Source organism: Mobula hypostoma, chromosome 6, assembly GCF_963921235.1.
Source record: "Mobula hypostoma chromosome 6, sMobHyp1.1, whole genome shotgun sequence".
In the NCBI taxonomy this organism is placed as follows: Eukaryota; Metazoa; Chordata; class Chondrichthyes; order Myliobatiformes; family Myliobatidae; genus Mobula; species Mobula hypostoma.
This window is the reverse complement of record NC_086102.1, coordinates 164,776,829-164,798,641: the sequence shown is the minus strand read 5'-3', so window position 1 is coordinate 164,798,641 and position 21,813 is coordinate 164,776,829. Positions and strand designations below refer to the sequence as shown.

The window sequence follows — 21,813 nt, the reverse complement described above, 5'->3', positions numbered from 1 at the left end:
TGAAGAAATTATTGATTCACTATCTCGAATTCCAAAGAAGCACAGGGCGTAAAAGGGAAAAGAACTGTGAGTTCATTTAAAATGGAATGGGTCAATGAAACAGTAGAAACTGCTACACTACAAGCTCATGAGGTCAGGAACATGCAGCTACACCAAATATTTATGTACAATACAGAAACTAGTATTACCTGTGTGTATTGTCACGGTGCAAAAGTTGCTGGGGAATTTGCAAGTGGGAAGAAGTGGAGTGATATTTGGAAACTTGACTTTGTAAAGTGTAATTTAGCAAGTAAATCAGATATGGATGGAATGCAAAAGTTCCAGCGAGAAAATCCTTCGTTATCCGCTACACACCTGCTACATATGCATGCAGATGAATGAGAATGAAAACGATCAGACCCAGAGGAGATCAAACTTCTTATCTGTTTTGCTAGCTGTTAAAACGAATATCTCTATATATAAAATTCAGTGCGGACATGTTGTTGTCACTGGGCAAAAAATTGCAGAGCACAAGATTTTTGCGCACACTGATCATTACAAAATAGAGGGAACATTGCTCCAGATCCCAGAATCTGTAGTCTCTTTTGGCCCCATCATACTAGGTCTATAGCCTTCTATGTGTTGGTGATTGGACTGCTCACCTAAAGAATTCTCAAATATGGAGAGTATCTGCCTCAGGCAGCAGATTCCAAGCACCCTCTGGGTAAAAGAAAATTATCCTCAGATGATTTCAATATGATATTATCTAAGTATGATACGCCTTACCCTAAACCTAGTTTTGGACACATATTAAATGGGGGAAAAATTACCAACCATCTGTCCTGTCCATGCCCTTCATAATCTTGAACACTGATTCTGCAATTTGGTTTCATAGATTTTCCTTTTACAAATTTGATCTTGGTTTTTTTTTTGGTCTAAGATTTGAGCATTCTTTCATTGCCTATAAGAAAATTAGCTCTGATATGTCAAAAGTATGATCCACAAGTTGTAACTAGAAGAGCCAGTCTTGCTGCCCTATTTCTATTGGCTAGATTCATTGCCTGAAGTCTCCCTACACTTGTGCTTGTTAGGACCAGATATAGAGGGTCTACCTTGCTGGTCCAAGGTACGCAAGACTCTGGTCTCATGGTCTAAGTGTCTGAAGAGCCTCAATGGCCCCACTGCTAAAACACACTGCGGGATTTGCAGCCAACAAACCCCCAAGTCCAAGATTTGATAGATGTAAATTCTCTCAGCATCATTTAATAATTGTCAACCATTTCTCACTATAATTGAAATATCCTTGACTAATAAGAAAATTGAAAATTGATAATAAGGGAAATCAACGTCAGCTTTGCCTCTTCAAGTTTTGGGATCCTGTATGAGATGCACACAGGGAATAGAGGTGTTCGAAATCAATCAGTGGGTCGGGGACCTCTGCATTTGAAAGCGTGTGCACTGAAGTCCAAAACCTGCTGGAGAGATTCTGACCATGGTTTGGGTATTTAAAACATTATTTAAATGAGTAACTATAAACTGGATCGTGATTATCCTTCAATGAAGAAGAAAGTAATGTTAGGACCAAGTACAAGAAGATAATTTTTATGGAATTACAATAGCCCGTAGTAATAAGGACACTCTTGAATCAGGTGGCAGAGCAGAGTTGTATGTAGTTCGGCATTTGTCACAGCTCCAGTGACCTAAATTTAATTCTGACTTTCAATCTACGCAGAGTTTGGGCATTCTCCCTGTGACCACATTGGCTTTCTCTAGTTGCCTCCTACATCTCACGAACGCATGCATTGGTTGCAAGGTGAACTGTAAATTATCCCTAGCTGGGGGGAAAATCAAAGGTCCATTAATGGGCAAATGCGAGAGTAGGGCACAGGGAAATGGGACTGATAGGATTGTTCTGAGCCAGCAGACACCTGATGGCTTCCTTGAATGTCATTACCAAATAGAAGGGGAAGGAGTACACGCTGGCAGATGACAGGAAAAAACAGGTGAGGGAGCTGATGGGGTGGGTTGGGAAGGGGTGAAGTAAGAGTTGGGAGGTGATGGGTAGAAGAACCAGGAATTTGATAGAAGGGAGTGGACCATCTTCTTATTCTGGAATCTTCCCTCTTCTTTTCCTGTCCTGATGACAGGTTTTGTCTACTCCCGTCCCTGCTCAGTTCCCCCAGCTCTTCTATATACTTCCACTGCTTTGTTTGTGAAGTATCTTAAAATTAAGTTCTCTTTTCATTCTCCTGTCACCCATTTTCCCTTGTAAAAATCTAAAACTATCACTGAAGTAGGTTTTCTAAGTTAGACACAACAAATAGGGAATCCCACCAGCACCCCAAAAAAAGACATGCTAAAATTTCCATCCATGGGAAGAAAATTAGGAAGATCTGCAACTGCTGTGGGCCCCACTGTGTTAACTGTGCCTGAGGATTATCCGACAGCTTATACTGGGCACATGAATGGATACTAGAAGGAAATCGATTTGGATTGCTCTTGAAATACACATACTGGACTCATGCCTAAAGAATAGACATTTGGACAAATAGTGAAGGACACACCGTATAACCACCTCAGTAACATTCAATACCTGAAGGAAAGGTTTTAAGCTTCATATGCACAGAGGGCACTACATTTCATTTTTGTATTATGCAAATGACAACATTTTTTATTGAAATTTAAACGTACCGGAGATATGGAAACTTTTGTACCATCATACGTCCAGATTCCCAGCTTCATGCTACAGTTTTGTTGGTCAAATGGGAAATGTGTTACAATGATTTCACAATAGCTTTTGAAGATTGCCGGAGGTGCCCAGAGTATTTTCCCTGTATGTTCCAAAAGGACTTTGGTCATGTGAACAATCGCAAAATCACCATCAGCACTGTAAGAAGACAAAACAATTATTACTGAAAACTATAATGCTTTTGGGAAGTAGAGACATTCAGATTAACTTGCTCTTCATGAAACTAGCTTCATTAGATAGTAATCGATATTTATGAAGATACATTAGTTTTTTTGCTAAATTCTGTATTACTTTCAGACTATGAAATAAAATGGAAATATAGCACATAATCTAAATTTGTCTTCTCAATGTTAACACTTTATTAATAAATTACTATTTTAATTTAACATTTTTTGCTGGTTTACATCTGCTTTTCAATTCATCATTGTATATCCATTTTGCCTGTGCTTCTCAAAAAATAAAGCTAATAATTTTCTTAATTAATAAAAATATATAAATGATGGAGTATCAAATCCAGTGAGATTGTCAAACGATCACATGTGAGAGGTCACATGGTAACAAGACCAATTGCAGCAGAAGGTTTGGGATCAGAGACAGAGCGAGGCTTCAGCTTGGAAGGTGAAGCTGCCCAGGAGACAAACTCTGCCATCAACTATAAGCAGGAGCAGGGGAATCAAGTTATGGGAACTTAGAATCTTCCTGCTGGAAGGACCAAGATCCTGGAGGTGGGTCTGCATCTCAGGATGGAAACATGTTAACTGCAAGGAGGAGTGCTTGGAGGAACAGGGATCTTAGTGGGGAACATCCCAAGTTGTATTCCCAAATCACCTGATCCCTCTCATGCTAGGTTTCCCCTCAAATATGGAGGATCCAAAATAGAAGGCTCTTCCTCACTTTCACAAGCATCTGAGTCCTATCAAGTGACAGACCAGAGGAGTCATAACACAGGAGACAGACTGGGTCTTTCAAAGTGACACTTAGTAACTTAACTTCCATTCTGAATTCAGCAATTTCTTATCTTTCTTTTATTCCCTACTTCCCTTTGGTTTAAATGTTTGGAAATTAAATCCAAACACTGCTGGGAAAATTAATCTTCATATTCAAGGGCAAATCAAATTGAAGACAACCTCGAGGAATATATTTGAGAAGATTTTCTGGAACAATACAACGTAAGCCTAGTCAGGGAGATGGGTGTCTTAAATCTAGTAATTTTTTAGTGAAGAATCATCCGGGAAAATGTGATCATTATATGATGTAATTGACATTTAAATGGAGAATGCCATATTAAGAATAAATTTGGCTAATGTAGATTAAGGAATTGGATTGAAAGTACATAAGCTCTTTCGGAGATTCATAGAAATATATTTCATGATTCTCAGTTTTAATTGAGAAACAAAGATTCCACGGGAGAAGCCCACTGGTGCTGAACAAAACAAGTTAATGATCATTTTAAACAGAAAGAAAAGACTTACAAAGAATTCTACAAATAATCCTTAACCCAGGCCCAAACAAAAGTGTAACGGATACTTGAAAAACGAACCAAAATCGCTGAGAGACTGAGTGAGGGAATTAGCATTGTGTGACATATTTCCAAATAACAGTTCCAAGTCAAGATAAGTACATTCAATCATTTATTACAAAACTAGCAAAGATGAGTGAACAAAATTAGCATAATAATAAGCCAAATAAGCGATAACAGAGTTAGCGGTCAACAAAAAATACTCATTCCCTGGCTCACCCCTCTCTAACTAAACTAATCTAACAGCACAAAGGGTGAATATGTGATGATATTCATTTTCTTCTACCACACCCCAACCCATGTGACAGATTACTGTAACACAAAATAATAAGCACAACACAAAATACAATACAGGTGGGCAGAAAAGAGTTACTTGGCTCCTACAGAAATGAATATAACTAATATCACCTCATAGCGTAGTGGTTAGCACAACACATTACAGCACCAGCAACCCAGGTTCAATACCCGCCGCTGGCTGTAGGAGTTTGTATGTTCTTCCTGTGAGTGTGTGGATTTCTTCCGGGTGCTCCAGTTTCCTCCCACAGTCCAAAGACATGCTGGTTGGTAGGTTATTTGGGCAATGTAAATTGTCCCGTGATTAGGCTCGGGTTAAATCGGGGGTTGCTGGTCAGTGTGGCTCAAAGGCTGGAAGGACCTGTTCTGCACTGCATCTCAATAAATAAATAAATACAAACATCAAAAGATTGACAAAGTCTCAGGGCCTAATATGCTGCATTCTAGCATTCTAAAAAAGATGACAGCAAGGATGGTAGATGCATTAGTGTTAGATCTCTCAAATTTCCCTCGTTCAAGAATGGGTTCACAGATTAGAAAACAGCGACTAAAAATGTCCGGAGATAGAATAAAAGGAAGTTCAAGTCAGTTAGTCTAACTTCATTGCCAAGAAAATGATGAAATCCATTACTAACAAAGTGATAATAGACCATTTATAAAAGGGTACCCAATGAGTCAGAATCCACATGAAAGATAAGTTTTGTTCAAAAAGTTATTAGACTTCTTTGAGGACGTAACTCGGACAGATCAAAGGATCTCAATAGATACGGTTTAATATATTAAGATTTTCAAAAGGCATTTATTAGGGGAGGTCCACGCAGATTTCTTTTTGCACAAGATAGAGTCTTGTAGAGGGTTAAGAAAGTCACCAAGCAGGTATGCAAATAACTAAAGAAAACAGAGTGCAAGTGCAGGTGTCTGGAGGTCTTGTTGGTGAAGCACACACTTTGAAAGAGATGGTATCAGGGGTACAAAGCATAAATATGGTCTCTTTGTTTTAAAAAAGCATATGATTAAAAAAGCAAACTTGGTCGCGATGGCACCAGCATACAACGTTCCCTTGGTCGACATATTCCGGATAGTAAATGAAAATAGCTTTTTTACCTCTGTAACATCTGTTTTTCCACCTTAAATGTGTTTCTGGGACATTTAGAACCTGCAATTTACAGCTTGGAGATCATTTTTGAGTGATGCAATGCTTTGCTGCCTCTGAAAAGATTCTGGGAAGCGTGCATGTACTTGGACGGCCTCGATATGAAGAAATTTTGAGACAGGGTGCGATCTGATGTTCACTCCACCTCACCATTTAAAGTGTCCATTAATTGCTGATTAAAGTGTCGAGGAAGACTGAGACATCGAGGCGAATGCAGAAGATGAGTGAGAGTATCAGCGCCGACTGCCTGCCTTTTGATCACTGCCAAGGAGTCTGCGAGCGGCCTTTTGCTGTGTAGTCTTGCTGTGGCAGGCAGGTTGGCCTCCCTGCCTCATGTGGTGTCCTCCCCTTTTGTTGAATGTTGGTGATACCATAGGATGGGATTGTGGTTCTGCGTTTATGGATTGGACTGTTGCGTTTATGGACTGTGGATTTTTTCAGACTTACGGTTTTTATATTCTGTGTTTTTATCACCTGTTCCTTTTCCATTTTGTTGTACGAGGGGAGGGTGTTTGGGGGTTGATGTTCTGTTAGTTTTTTTGTGCAGGGGAGGGTTTTTGGGGGGGGTTGGTTGTCAATGTTTCTGTTCTGTTTTGTGTGGGGGAGGGAGTTTTGAGGGGTTGATGATCAGGATGCTGTACTTTTATGTATGGGGGGGGTGGGGGTTAATGTTTCTCTCTGAATGACTTCCCTGTTCTTTCTTTGTTTCGTCGCTACCTGGAGGAGATGAGTCTCAGAGTGTATGGATACATGCTTTGATAATAAATGAACCTTTTAACTTTTGATTGTCTGGAAGATGGTACAGTAAAGGTTAACTAGATTGATTCCTGGGATATGAGTTGATCGCAATGAAATATATCACATTCTGAGGGGCCTTGACAGCATAGATGTGGTGAGGACATTTCCTCTGCCCTAAGAATCTAACATTAGGGGAAGCCATAACAGGATACAGAGTTAAGTCCTTAAGACTGAAAATTGAAGGGATTCTTTTTTTTATAGGGGTATGGATCTGTGGATTGAGAATATTCAAGATTGGGATATTAATATTTTTGGACTGCAAGGTAATGCATAAAAGAGACTAGGCTGAAAACTGGTGTTGCAGTTGAATACCAGATCAGACATTGTCTCATTGGATGGCCAAACTGAAGGACCAAATTGTCTACTGCTGCTCCTCTCTTCTCATCTTTTCTTTCAAACGCCAGTCATCAAGATGATTAAGACCTTGAAAATGCCAAGGTTTCCAATCCAAGTTTGTACTTAGACACATTGAAGTTTACTTACTTGTTGTACAGAACAATATCTGGCCGCCAAATGTCAGAGGAAGGCACCCTGATCCTTTTAATTCCACCATAATCAGATGGATTCCAGCGAAGCTTTACATCAACCCATTGCTGGAAAGAAATAACTTATAAATGTCAATTCAGTAATTCCAACCTCTTGTGGTTACACAGCAAAAAGGGCTACTTTTTAAAGAGTCAATACAAATCCAGTTCAGCATTTAGCAAAGATGTATTTACTAACATTAAAGCATAGACTTGAGGGAATGTAAATTACTTACCTGCCTTAGGCGCACATTTGTTTCCACAATTTGGTTTACTTCATCCTAATGGAACAATAGCAGAACTTTAGCCAAATTATTCTTAAAAAAACAATCCCACGAAAAGTTATGAATAGCACTGAAGAAAATCGATTTCAGGTACTTTTTCCATTCTATAATCATAAACATTGAAAGCTGAATTGGTACAAATAATTTCTGTGCATAATGATGAATTGAATTGACTTTATTTCGTACATCTTTCACATACATGAGGAGTAAAATCTTTTCTTTAGGGAAAAATATTCTTATTTTCAAAAATTAAAAAAGGAATATTTTCAAATAAAGTTGATGTTCTCATCATTTACATTGCATTAAAATCAAGTATCTATCAGGGCCTTGAGGGAAATTATTGGACACTTCAAAACAATGAAAGAAAAATAATCTAAAGATGTGATCATTTTAAATAATATCAAATGCTGACTTTCCTTTTTGTATCCTTATTGTAAATACTTTACTTTATTACTTTATTGTCACCAAACAATTGATACTAGAACGTACAATCATCATAGTGATATTTGATTCTGCGCTTCCTGCTCCCTGGATTACAAATCAATAGCAAATATTAAAAATTTAAATTATAAATCATAAATAGAAAATAGAAAAATGGAAAGTAAGGTAGTGCAAAAAAACCGAGATGCAGGTCCGGATATTTGGAGGGTACGGCCCAGATCTGGGTCATGATTTTCAGGCTATATTTTCTTTTTAAAAATTAAGTAAAACTAATTTTTTATACCATAAAATTTCTAAGAAATACAAATGGTTCTGTTCAATTGACTGAGATGATTGTCAATTCTTTGTTTCAAATGCTAAAGCAAAACAGTTACTTTTCCAAACAAAGATTAGGTCTTCTCTGAGATACAACTGTTTATAACCCAATTTACAACTGTTTATAACCCAACATTTTCAATGTTCTTACTTAGTCTTTAAACGGCCTGAAGGTAAACTAGAGGATTGAGTGGAAAATGCAACAAAAGGATTAACTGACGTAGTTTTACACTCAAAGCCATGAAAGTCTGAATACTAATTACTGCTGCTGGGACTGACTTTACAACAGTACTTCCTATTTTGTAATTATTATGGTCAAGCCTGGACTAGATCCTGGCTGCCCACGGGAGTACGAGGCTGCCTGCATATGCTGAATCCTTCCCACCACAGTGGATGCTCCACAGAAAAACGTTTCCATTTCTTGCAACAACATTACAGTGGAGGAGCAGGAAAGAGTGGAAGTCAGGAGATTGAGGCAGAATTTAGAGAGATTACGACCAAACTGAAGAATTTGGATGGAAATCTCAATGAAGAGATGCACAGTGGAAAAGCATGATCATCAAAGTGGAGATGGGATACTTGTTCCAGTTACTCCATAGAAACTTGACACCAACAGAATCTCTCTTCAACTGTGACAGAGGCTAGGCATTGTAAACATGCACTGAGGTGAGACAGCTCACTTCAGCAGCCCCTAATACAGCTGCCTCGAGCTGCAAACTTCCCAATTACATACGTATTCCTACAAACAAATGAGCTCCCATAATATCAGTTAAAACAAAAGCCTGATGTGCAGGTATGTTTTTATTCCTATGAAAAGCAGAACTGGTCTCCTCTGTTTTCCCACTTTAAGTCTTACGTGCTCTTGCAGTACAAGGAGTCTGTAAAATTTATTATTTTTAAAGATCCCTGGTTTTCTCAAGCATTGAGAGACAATAGATGGCAAACAGTGGTGTTGTTTTCTCCTATAACTGCCATGCTATAAATACTTCAACAGGAATGGCTCCCACACTCCGAACATAGTGAATTTGTATGACAGGAATAGGATCCTGTTCATGGATCTGACTTCTGAATGGATATTGAACCCATGAACACTACATCACTACTTTTTAAATTTTTACTTTTGCATTACTTATTTAATTTAACTATTTAATATATATTTTTTACTGTAATTCATGTTTTCTCTATTATGTATTGCATTGTACTGCTGCTGCATAGACAACAAATTTCACGACACATGCTGGTGATATTATACCTGATTCTTATACTTAATGGACATCCCTACAATATATTCATTCTTTAGAATCAGAATCAGAATCAGAATCCTTCATTATCGCCAAGTATGTGGACACATACAGGGAATTTGATGCCGGTTTCCCTGAGCTCTCACTGTACAGAATCAAACAGCAAACAAAACAATAGTGCAAAGAATCGTAAACTGAGGTATATACAATGAGGTATACCTGTGTATGTACAGGTGGACTTGGTTTATAATAGACTAAAATTCAAGTGTTCATAAGACTGATGGCATACGGAAAGAAACTGTTCTTGTACCTATTTGTCCTGGCATACAGTGATCTAAAGAGCCTACCAGAAGGAAGGAGTTGGAACAAGTGATGTCCAGGGTGTGATGGGTTTACAATGATGCTGCTTGCTCGCTTCCTGACTCTAGATGCATATAAGTCCTGGATCGAGGGCAGCTTCACACCAATAATCCTTTCCACAGCCCTGATGGTTCTTTGGAGTGATGGACAGTGATGGACGAACAGAGAACAGACTGGATTATTCCTGAATAGAACTGAATCAGCAGCTCCTGAGGCAGGTTGTACTTCCTGAGTTGACGTAGGAAATACAACCTCTGCTAAGCCTTTTTTATAAGAGTGTCCGCGTTGGGTGTCCACTTCAGGTCCTGGGAGATTGTGACACCCAGAAACCTGAAGATCTCCACAGCATGACACAATAATAGTGAGTTGGGGGAGTATTGGGGGGCTCCTCCTGAAGTCCACTGTCATCTCCACAGTCTTGAGCGTATTTAGCTCCAGATTGTTCTGACCACACCAGAGGGCCAGCCGTTCCACCACCCATCTGTATGCAGACTCATCACCGTCTTGGATAAGGCCAATGACAGTTGTGTTGTCGGCAAACTTCAGGAGTTTAACAGATGGATCTTGTGAGGTGCAATCATTAGTGTAAAGAGAGAAGAGCAGTGGGGAGAGCACACATCCCTGGGGGGCACCGGTACTGATTGTCCTAGTGCTAGAAATAGAATCCAGAATTAGAATCCAGAATTCCCGAAGTTATTCAAGGGACAAAGAAAATCAGTCATAGTTTGTGACTTAGGAGCTAGGACTTTTAAAGCATTAGGCTAGCAAATTTTCCAGACTAATGTTTGCTATCTAATTGGATTAATACTTGAAACATGTTTATTTGACTTTATAACATATTACACAGAATATAATGATTCCTGTGAATCCGACAAGCTGAAAGGGAATGGGAAATATACAAGCACTCCAGACCCCAGCTCCAGGCGTAAACTTTTCCATATTTCTGACCCTTGGTATTTTTGGCCCCTATGTAGCCCAGACTCTGGCCCTGCTCCAGAACCATATCCTGTCCACACACCTTTGCACCCCGGCTCACTTTCTGAACTAGTGAGAGAACCGAATCTTGCTCCATCAGGATTCCTGAACAGTAAAATGAGAGATTATTGGAGTTTTATGTAGTGTTCAGCACAAAGTACAGGACTGCACTCTGATCTCATAAATTGTCATTGTAGGGAGAATGTACCTCCTCAGTGTACCATTGCAGAGCAGACTCGATGGGCTGAATGGCCTAATTCTGCTACTATGTCTTATGGTCTTATTGTCTCACTGGGCTCTATAGTCAGCTCCTCATAAAGAGTGAGCTTTTTTGGATTGGCATCATGCCCGTGTGTGTTCAGCTTCTTGCATGTCATATATTTCCTCTCCAACATATTAAGTAAATTAGGCAAAGAATTAGGAATTGCCAACCCTGGGTGACATTATCAGAAGTTTTCAATTCTCTCTTTGGGACAACCATTGTCATTCAACTGTGTCCCAGTTCATTTTTCTGCATATTGTTTTTACCACTGTTGTTAAGCTTGGAATGATTCTTGTCCCCAAACAATAGTCCACACAATGATGCCCATGTATCATTGAAAGAACCAACTTACAGTTAAAGGACCCTTAGGAACCCTGGCAACAACTCTCTTCTGCCAACACTGATCCTTACAAAGGGAGTTGTTCAAGCAGAAATGAAGGAGAAACCTTTACTCCTTTAAAGATTAAAAAAAAGTTTTAGAATTCACTTTGCACTACAGACAAAATTGTGCTGGATGATTGGGTGACCTTTTCCAGAGTTCAAAGGTGTTTGTGTCTTCCTTAAGTTCCAGACTTTGGTAGCTGAAGAAAAAATCCATAACTTGTAAAATTTAGCATTGAAAACCAATTTAATTATGGAAGTGTATAACATCGATATCATTTGATTGCTTTTTCCTGATTAGTTGCTATACTTTGATATAAAGTTGTTTACACAATCGAAATCTGAAGTGGTTTAGCTTCATACCACGTTGATGAGTTGAATTAGCTGCAGCCCCACTGTGACATTTACAAAATGCTTGTGATGCTCCACTGGACGAATCACCTTGTTATAGTTTTTGAATAAATTATCCACCAAACGTTCTTCATCTTCTGAAGCCAGTACCAGACCTGAGGAAAGGAAAGACAAAAGATGTACTCTGGAAGATGTCCTTTATCATAGTTTCTCGGTAACCCTATGTCATGTCCTTTTCCAAGTGGAAATTGGGCCTATAAAATTCCTATCATTGTACCATTTTATTATTTTCCCTTGTCTATCTCCACCTTATTTCTTCTTCTCCACTCCCTTAGACTATTCACTATTCCTTGGTTAAAGGTAGTAGCTTACAGTGTTGTTAAACTGGCTGCCTTCAGGCAGATGGGGCTCATCATGCATAGTTGGCGACCCATCTAGGAGCGGGAAAACTCTGCTCCCAAACCTCAGCTGCCTTGCAGCCATACCCACTCATGGGAAAGGCCCAAGGAAAAGTCCAAAGCAGGAGTCGCTAAGGCAGTCCTGCATTGAGTTCAACACTGACTGCCAACTCCTGCGGTACCACTGGTGACTGACGGTATTGGTTTCGTATGTGGGGAAGGGGAGCCTGGTACATGGGCAATAGCTTGTGCTCCATATTCTACTGCCCTAGCTTGCATATCAACTTTGACAGCTAGGACACAACACCTATGGTTGGCCCCAACAAACGGAGGGCCATAAACAGGCTGCCAGTTGATAAGAAGGAATCCGTTGCAGTGACATCTTTCTGTCCATCTCCTCATCAGTGGAAAAAACACTTAGCTTTCATTCTGATTTTATTTCAGTGGCTAATCCATACTCAGAAAGTTATGGACTTCCTCATACAATCTTGTGGTCTAAAATGTATTTTTTCCCCAAAAATGAATTGTATTTGACAGTGTTAGGAAGAAAAAACATAGAAAACCTGCAGCACAATACAGGCCCTTCAGCCCACAAAGCTGTGCCGAACATGTTCCTAGCTTAGACCTATCTAGGCTTTACCCATAGCCCTCTATTTTTCTAAGCTCCATGTAGCCATCCAGGAGCCTCTTAAAAGACCCTATTGTATCTGCCTCCACCACCACCGCTGGCAGCCCATTCCGCGCACTCACCACTCTCTGCGTAAAACACTTGCCCCTGACATCTCCTCTGTACCTAAGTCCAAGCACCTTAAAACTATGCCCTCTCATGCTAGCCATTTCCGCCCTGGGGAAAAGCCTCTGACTATCCACACAATCAATGCCTCTCATTAACTTGTACACCTCTATCAGGTCACCTCTCATCCTCCATCACTCCAAGGAGAAAAGGCCGAGTTCACTCAAACTATTCTCATAAGGCACGCTCCCCAATCCAGGCAACATCTTTGTAAATCTCCTCCACACCCTTTCTATGGTTTCCACGTCCTTCCTGTAGTGAGGCGACCAGAATTGAGCACATTACTCCAAGTGGGGTCTGACAATGGTCCTATATAGCTGCAACATTACCTCCTGGCTCTTAAACTCAATCCCACGACTGATGAAGGCTAATGCTCCATATGCTTTCTTAACCACAGAGCCAACCTGTGCAGCAGCTTTGAGTGTCCTATGGACTCGGACCCCAAGATCCCTCTGATCCTTCACACTGCCAAGAGTCTTACCATTAATACTATATTCTGCCATCGTATTTGACCTACCAAAATGAACCACCTCACACTTATCTGGGTTGAACTCCATCTGCCACTTCTCAGCCCACTTTTGCATCCTATCAGTGTCCCGCTGTAACCTCTGACAGCCCTCCACACTATCCATAACACCCTCAACCTTTGTGTCATCAGCAAATTTACTAACCCATCCCTTTACTTCCTCATCCAAGTGTTTTATAAAAATCACAAAGAGTAGGGGTCCCAGAACAGATCCCTGAGGCACACCACTGGTCACCGGCCTCCATACAGACTATGACCTGTTTACAACCATTCTTTGCCTTCTGTGGGCAAGCCAGTTCTGGATCCACAAAGCAACATCCCCTTGGATCCCATGACTCCTTACTTTCTCAATAAGCCTTGCATGGGCTCCCTTATCAAATGCCTTGCTAAAATCCATATACACTACATCTACGGTTCTACCTTCATCAATGTGTTTAGTCACATCCTTAAAAAATACAATCAGGCTCGTAAGGCACGACCTGCCTTTGACAAAGCCCTGTTGACTATTACTAATCATATTATGCCTCTCCAAATGTTCTTAAATCCTGCCTCTCAGGATCTTCTCCATTAACTTACCAACCACTGAAGTAAGACTCACTGGCCCATCCCTACTGCCTTTCTTGAATAAGGGAACAACATCTGCAACCCTCCAATCTTCCAGAACCTCTCCCATCCTCATTGATGACGCAAAGATCATTGTCAGAGGCTCACCAATCTCCTCCCTCGCTTCCCACAGTAGCCTGGGGGTACATCCCATCCAGTCCCGGTGATTTATCCAACTTAATGCTTTCCAAAAGCTCCAGCACATCCTCTACCTTAATATCTGCATGCTCAAGCTTTTCAGTCTGCTGCAACTCATCCCCACAATTGTCAAGATCCTTTTCCGTAGTGAATACTGAAGCAAAGTATTCATTAAGTACCTCTGATATTTCCTCCGGTTCCATACACACTTTTCTACTGTCACACTTGATTGGTCCTATTCTCTCACGCCTTATCCTCTTGCTCTTCAGATACTTGTAGAATGCCTTGGGGTTTTCATTAATGCTGCCCACCAAGGCCTTCTGATGGCCCCTTCTGGCTCTCCTAATTTCATTCTTAAACTCCATCTTGCTAGCCTTATAATCTTCTAGATCTCTATCATTACCTGGTTTTTTGAACTAGAAGTGTTGCCTTCAGCTATAAACTATGAACACCAGCCTTTAAGTTACCTCCAATTTTTTGACCATTCTATTCACAATTTTTTTAAAAAATGGATAACTTTCCATCAACTAACTGCAGAAAAGACCAAAACTACCGTATATGATCACGGCCACGGACATCTAGTAGCCACTGGATCCATTTTTGTCTAAAATTAAACCAGAATTGTTCACAACTGGTATCAAACCTAACCTCAAAATGACCTTTGGACAACATACATATTCATGTCAGCACCAAAGCTACTTTTCCCCTAGATATGACCTGACCCATCTACTGCTGAAACTTGCATTACTTCCAGTCAGCATTTTTTTAGACGTCTTCATTTGTCAGTATGTAAACATCACTGGTAAGGCTAGAATTTATTGCCCATACCTCAGTGCTCCTGAGAAAATGGTGGCAAACCCTTCTGGTGAACACGTTCCCTCTGTGCTTTTGGGTAGGGAGTTCCAGGATTTAAACTGGACAAGAATGAAGGGCAAGGTTTTATTTCCAAGTTCGAACACTATGCTACTTTGTGTACCTACGTTCTTGACTTTCTAGAGACGAGAGCTCTAAGTTTTGGAGAGGTGCTAGTCCAGACTGGTAAAAGCAGTGCTTTCTGCAGACTGTAGCCACTGTACCTTCCCTCTCTCTTGCATTCATCATCTTGAGGGTAATAAGCACTTTGCTTCCTGTTCTCACCTATCATCCCTGGTCTTGCTGCCTTACATCATCTCCCAGTAAATAACACTTCACCTTTAAAACTCTGTGATCTCCCCTGACCCTATAACATGCTGGCATACTTTCACTTCCCTAATTCCCATCTTTTGATTATCCCTGAATTTAATGGTTTTATCATAGGTACCTTTAATTGCCTTAGCATTGGTTTTAAGTTCTTCAATTCCCTCCTCCTCCTTCACTGTCTCTTATCATTCCTTTCTACAAAACTGGTTACTTGAAGATGTGTTGTTGGAGTAATACACACTAATTATGAGCTGAAATTAACAATCAACCATCTATAGCTGATTTCTGAAGTCAGGAAATAGGGACAGAATGTTTCTGGTAGGGGTCTGAGTGCAATGGTGGGGTGGGACGGTACTTTTACAATATCCGTCTGTTACTTCAACAGAAGTTTAGCAGAGTTCAATGTGGAACTCATGCAAGAAAACACCGGGATTTCTACAAGCTGGTCCTCAGCAAGCTGTTAAAAGAACCCTCCCAAAAATTACTGGACTTGACATCAACCAATGTCTTTTATCATATTTACGAGGTTCCTTTTTAGCAAACACAAGCTACTGTATTTTATCATTCATCAATTTGCCTTTGACTTTATTCTGTTGTTGATTACATTTCAAGATTCAAGATTCGTGTATTATCAAAGAATGTATAAATTATACAACCTTGAGATTTGCTTGCTCACAGGTAGCCGCAAAGCAAGAAACCTGAGAGAACCTGATTAAAGGTAAAAAACAAATGAAAATAAAAAATAAAAGGCCAACAAGAGAAAGAAAAAAAAACCATGCAAACAATTGCAGCAAACAACAAAAGCATTCCGAACCAGATCTGAGCCCCGGAGCAGCCCAGAGTGGGCCCAAAGCCTCACTTACTTATTGGTTCATCACGTTAGTGGGCAGGAACGCAGTAGCCGGGGCAGACTTCATAGCCTCAGTGCAATGGAGTGAAAGCGAGGGATATCCACTCTCGTTTGATTTTGAACTCTCAAATTCACTATGGTTAGTTTAGTAAAAATTTTACATTCCTAGCTAATATAATAGAGCTTAAGCACATACAGAGTTGAGAAAAGAGATTTTACATTTCTTAAAAAAATAAAGTTCCTATTATTTCAGTTGATGGAATAAAAACTGATATGATTTTAATGTAAATATGGTATTCAATTATTATTACCTAATACTATTTCCTTTCATGATTTCTAGAAGTTGTATGTACTCATTTGCTATTTTAACACTCAAGAAGAATTAGGGCATGGATTACTCCACACATCATGTACCAAACCACAAACAGCTGCCGTATATCCATGAAAGTGTTTGAATAAATGAATCTTTAAAATGCAGTCCAACCTTTAGTCAGAAGGCATATCAAATTTCAAGAAACTAACTACAAAGTTCCAAACTATACCCACTGATTTTCAGTGCCTAATTATATACTGTTTGAGGGACAGTATGTATAATATTAGCATATAACCTTCAAGGCAACTTCCATTAGCTCACACTGGCTTGTCAAACCTTGAATAATTCACTGATTGCTTTAATGAATCAAAACTTTGATTAATTCAGCCTCATTGTTTAAAAAAATCCTGAGCCCTACGAACATGCCACATATCATATTGCAGTCATTACTATTGCTATCACAGAGCTACTATTTCCGCTATGTAACATAAATCCTGCATTTGTCGATCAATGCCTCTACCCAGGCAGACTCATCCAGTGACCTTGGATAAACATTCAGTATTCCAGACTCTCAGCAGAAATTCTGACCATTCTCAAACCATGATCTCTCACTAAAATGTGGAAAACAATTATGAGCATTACACTATGAACCTCATATAAACTTGAGGATATGAAACAATAATTTGAAGTTCCCAGATTATAAAAAAAGTATTCATTCGCTACTTAGATATCAGAAATTTTTATCGCGGAAATCCATGAATAGAACCAGGCAGCACATGCAGCTGTCAATCTGAAAAACCAAACTCTTCTCTGGACATTTTCAGATTAAACACAATAAAACAAAAAAAATGAAACAGTTAAAACATTTTGTATTTTGCAGCGGAATAAAGCCAGGAGAGACTTGATAAACTTACCACCACATGCAAATAACAATACTGTCAACCCTACATGCCAATCATTGCTCAGAATCATTCTCCTGCTCACAATGTTGTTTCTTTTCAAGCAAATCTGTCACTTCCAACCGCTAAACTAGACAAACTTGTAAGGTCTTCTTAAGTTTTGAGTGCAGCTCTTTCCTGATGAAGAGGTGAGCTGGTTTCCTGCCTTTTCGACTGTCTGTTCCACTCTTACGCCACCTGTCTCAGTGACAGCTGATAGCTGCCAACTGGGGAAGTAGGGGTGGGTTTAATAAACACACCAACAGCTCTAAGTTATGAAAGAGATGCCTTAGGATGAACTGGAAACAAAGAGCAGTATTAAAGCAGAATCTGCATAATGGATGGCATTTATACCCCTGGTGGGTCATCACCTCTGCTTTCCATTAAAGTGGACCATTGTCCCCACCTTACTACCCAGGTCCAGCTGTTTATGTTGTTGAAGTGTGTGGCGTGTGGCCAAGTGGTTAAGGCGTTGTTCTAGTGATCTGAAGATCGTTAGTTTGAGCCTCAGCTAAGGCAGTGTGTTGTGTCTTAACCACACAGTGCTCTGCGATGACACCGGTGCCAAGCTGTATGGGTCCTAGTGCCCTTCCCTTGGACAACATCAGTAGCGTGGAGAAGGGATGCTTGCAGCATGGGCAACTGCCGGTCTTCCATACAACTTTGCCCAGGCCTCAGTCAACATCGAAAATCAATGGACAGCTGAAGAAGATGAAGTGGGCGATGAATACAACAGTTGTGATATTGAAGCAATGTTTAAGTAGGGGAAGAGATGTAAAGTGGCTTTGACAGTGGGATGTGGAAAGAGATCTGGTGATATACTGGAGAGTACATGTAGAACAAAAGACAAAGCATCAGAAGCTGGGGGAAGTGGGGTTCAAAAGAATGAGTTCTGCGACTACTTTGTGCATTATTTATATCAACGATTCAGAATATAGAATTTATAAATTTGCAAATTATACCGAAGTGAGAAGGACTGTCAACATACCCAAAGACCTCCAACATGAACTGCAAAACATTAATAGACTTTCCACTTGCCTGTATAATTCTCAAATTAGTTCCAATTTGGATGAGGCTGAAGTGTCATATTTGGGTTGGAAAAATAAAATATATTAGTTGGGGAAAATGTGAATATAAATGGTATAGAGGAGCCAAGATGTCTGGGAATAGAAATATTGAATTCACTAAGAGTTTCGAGAAAGATCAATGGGGCCACACTATAAACTATGAAATAGTTATTATTTCTAGGATAAAATTTAAGAGTGAAGTTCCTGTGTTAGACTTCTATTTATTTTGGTGGTGGTGGTGGGAGGAGGTGCCGGTCGGAACCTGAAGTATTGCAATTAAAGTAAAGAACAGGAAATATCCTGACACGAGAGATTGCTTGCAACTCAAAGGGTCGAGCAGCCTTTGTGTGAAGAAATGCGTTTTAAGTTAAAACGCTGATCAGCACGGAATGGATGAGTGTGACCCCCAAAACCATTCAGTGTCTTCCCTGAAACAGAAGCCCTGGATCCACAATTTGCGAAGGGCCAGATGAGTGTCATTCCAGTCTGACAACCAATAAAAATATAAAAGGTCTAGGTAAAACTTCCAGAAAGCCATCTCACATGAAAATTGGCAATTCCAGACCCAACTTGATTCACAGAAGGAAGGATTGACAGCTGTGGCGGGGTGTAAATGCTATCACTTTCTACAAAGTAAAACCAAGCAACATAGGTGACAAGATCTCACTCCCGGATGAGCTCAATGCCTTTAATGCCCACTTTGACCATCAAAATATGGAGGCACCTTCACGAACTCTCACAAGCCCCAACGATCCTGCGATTTCATTCTCTGAGGCTGGTGAGATTTCATTCTCTTCGGAGGGTGAGCCCAAGGAAAGCATGGCCTAGATGGGATACCAGGCTGAGTACTGAAGATCTGTGCTAATCAACTGGCTGGAGTGTTTAGTGATATCTTTAACCTCTTGCTTCGGCAATCTAAGGTACCCACCTGCTTCAAGCAGGCTTCAATTATACCAGTGCCCAAGAAGAATATTTTTACCTGCTTTAATCACTATTGCCCAGTAGCACTTACATCCAGTGTAATGAAATGCTTTGAGAGGTTGGCAATGAAATATTTCGAATCTTGCCTGAGGAGCGACTGGAATCCAAGGAGGTCTGAGGAGGTGTGTTTGATAGTGCCAAATGGGGGAGGTGAGTGGGAGGTGGTGGAGTTTGCTTGTCAACTTACAGCCCTCCTTAGTCCACCGATTGCCTCTGAATCCTCTCTTTCAAATGCTATCCTTAAATGATAAACTCTATTTCCCCCTCCCTGGAGGTTTCCAGACCTATTGAGAATTTCCAGCTCATCACCTTAGAGTTTTCTGCCTCCAGTGTAACAGAGCGGAATGTAATATCGTCACTAATATGGGGCAAAATATGGGCCTGTTGCCCCACTCTCTGTCCGGGCCTGTTACCACTCTCTCTGTCCAGCACACAAAGCCAGTTCACAATGACCCCGCCCCCCCCCCAGGCCCCACTTGGTCAAAGTTGAGTTTATTGTCATATACTCAAGCACATGTAGCCCAGGTGCAATGAAAAACTTGCTTGACGCAACATTCCCAAAGCAGGGATCAGAAAAGTATAAGTCACAAGAAAAAAAACAAATAAAACATAAATTATACACATTTTTACCACAAAAATACACAATTAGGTCAAGGAAAGTTCATTTGGTGCACAGTGGGCCGTAGTAAACCGTAGTAAGTGACTAAATTTTGCCGGTTAGCTTCATGAGCTGGTGGTGTGGAACCAAAGTTCTCCTGCCCGATGGCAGCCGCGAAAGGGTGGCATGAACCAGACGGTGGGGACCTTTGGTGGCGGATGATGCCTTATCGAGGCGGCGGAATTCTCCGTCCGGCCGATAACTAAATAAACATCTTCCAGGAAGATGTACAAGAGTAGTGGCGAGAAGAAAATTGGAAGCTTGGTCCTTACCGGTAAGCACGCAATTTTAAAATAATGTATAAATGCGAGAAGTCCGGGGCGCGCGAACTCACATCGCCTCACTGTGGCAAGGACATCGCAAGCAAACAAGTTCACGTAACAAGCTTAAGCTGTGATGGTCCTATGAAACAATTATGGTACGATGAAAAAAATCTAAATAATAAAGCCCAGCTTGGGCGAAAATAAAAGTCAAAATATGGGTATCTTCTTCTAAAACCCCGAAGACCGTGCAGCAGAAAAAGGACTGTGCCCCGTGTGAGGATCGAACTCACGACCTTCAGATTATGAGACTGACGCGCTACCTACTGCGCTAACGAGGCTCTGTCCAAGCATCCCCGATAAACCCTTATGTCACTTGAAATGCTACATAGGTTTATAGTTCTTCAATAGAAACTGTTTCAGTTTATTCTTGGCAGTAGTCAATTTACCGATATTTCCTGTAATGCATCATTTCCTCTAAAAGGTTTAATGATCAGAGCCTCTCCTCCACCGGCCTTTCCTTTTATAATTTGCTCACGGCCCCGGGCCCTTGGTCCGCTGCTGCACCGCAAACGAGCGGCTGCAACATGATCTTGCAAGTTTCAAATCTTACTATCAAAGTTGTCAGTCATTCATGAGGATACAACGGAGATCTGGGATTACTTGCACATCTGATCTTACTGTCGACACTTCCTTTGCAGACTAGTAAGAGAGTTTCGGTAGTATTTCCAACATAAGTGGGTAGCAAGATTGGTTCAGTGAACAAATGCCACAGCGTGAAGTAAAATACTTATTAAGTACGTAATCAGGCCTGACTATACAAAATTTACACTGACTTTACGATATTAGCAACATGTTACACAAATAAGAAGTTCCCCTTGCCCTCCGCACCTTCTCTTCTACCTGTTTCTTTCTGTTTTACATTTCTGATGAATACCCTTGGCCCATAGGTCATGTCGATGATGCTTTTGGTGAAACTTCTACATATGTACTGAATGGTTGCACCACGCTCTGGTACCGTAGTTTGAATGCGCGGGAACAGGAGAAACTGAAAAGTGTATTGGACTCTGCCCGATATATTACGGGCATATCACTCCCCTCCACCCGTAGTATCTACAGGAGGCGCTGCCTCAATAAGGCGACATCCATCATCAAAGATCCCCACCATGTGGCTCATGCCTTTTCCCTCGCAGCGATCCTCAGGCAGGAGCGCAGAATCCCGGCACCACCAGATTTAATAACTAACGGGCAAAACCTAATGCATACTACGGTGTAGTAACACTATGACCACTGATCAATTTGCACCAAATGAACTTTTCTTGTTCTATTGTGTATTTTTTCTTGTAAAAAATGTGTGTAATTTATGTTTCATTTATGTTTTTTTGTGTGAATGCTACTTTTCTGATGCCTGTGTCACAAAGGCGGGGGCATAGGGAGCAAGGGTGGACCCAAATGCAAGACACATCTTGTGAGGTTACATAGT

The 21,813-nt window shown here is 40.5% G+C and overlaps 1 protein-coding gene and 1 non-coding gene across 3 annotated transcripts in view; both read right to left on the bottom strand.

Annotated features, from left to right (window-relative positions):
• Window positions 1-21,329, bottom strand: part of chrna1 (cholinergic receptor, nicotinic, alpha 1 (muscle)) — a 40,498-nt gene extending 19,169 nt beyond the window's left edge. The window contains exons 1-5 of one of the 2 annotated variants that reach the window (XM_063052145.1): window positions 21,234-21,329; window positions 11,639-11,781; window positions 7,253-7,297; window positions 6,976-7,085; window positions 2,671-2,866 (exon numbers count right to left, since the gene is read on the bottom strand). In XM_063052145.1, the coding sequence (XP_062908215.1) occupies window positions 2,671-2,866; window positions 6,976-7,085; window positions 7,253-7,297; window positions 11,639-11,781; window positions 21,234-21,285 (546 nt within the window). In that variant the 5' untranslated portion in view covers window positions 21,286-21,329. Of the gene's footprint in view, window positions 1-2,670; window positions 2,867-6,975; window positions 7,086-7,252; window positions 7,298-11,638; window positions 11,782-17,340; window positions 17,653-21,233 lie in introns of those variants that run through there. The other variant, XM_063052144.1, reaches the window with a different exon arrangement.
• Window positions 20,599-20,671, bottom strand: trnam-cau (transfer RNA methionine (anticodon CAU)). The gene has a single exon. It is a non-coding gene; the product is annotated as a tRNA-Met (tRNA).
• Window positions 21,330-21,813: the final 484 nt, after the last annotated feature.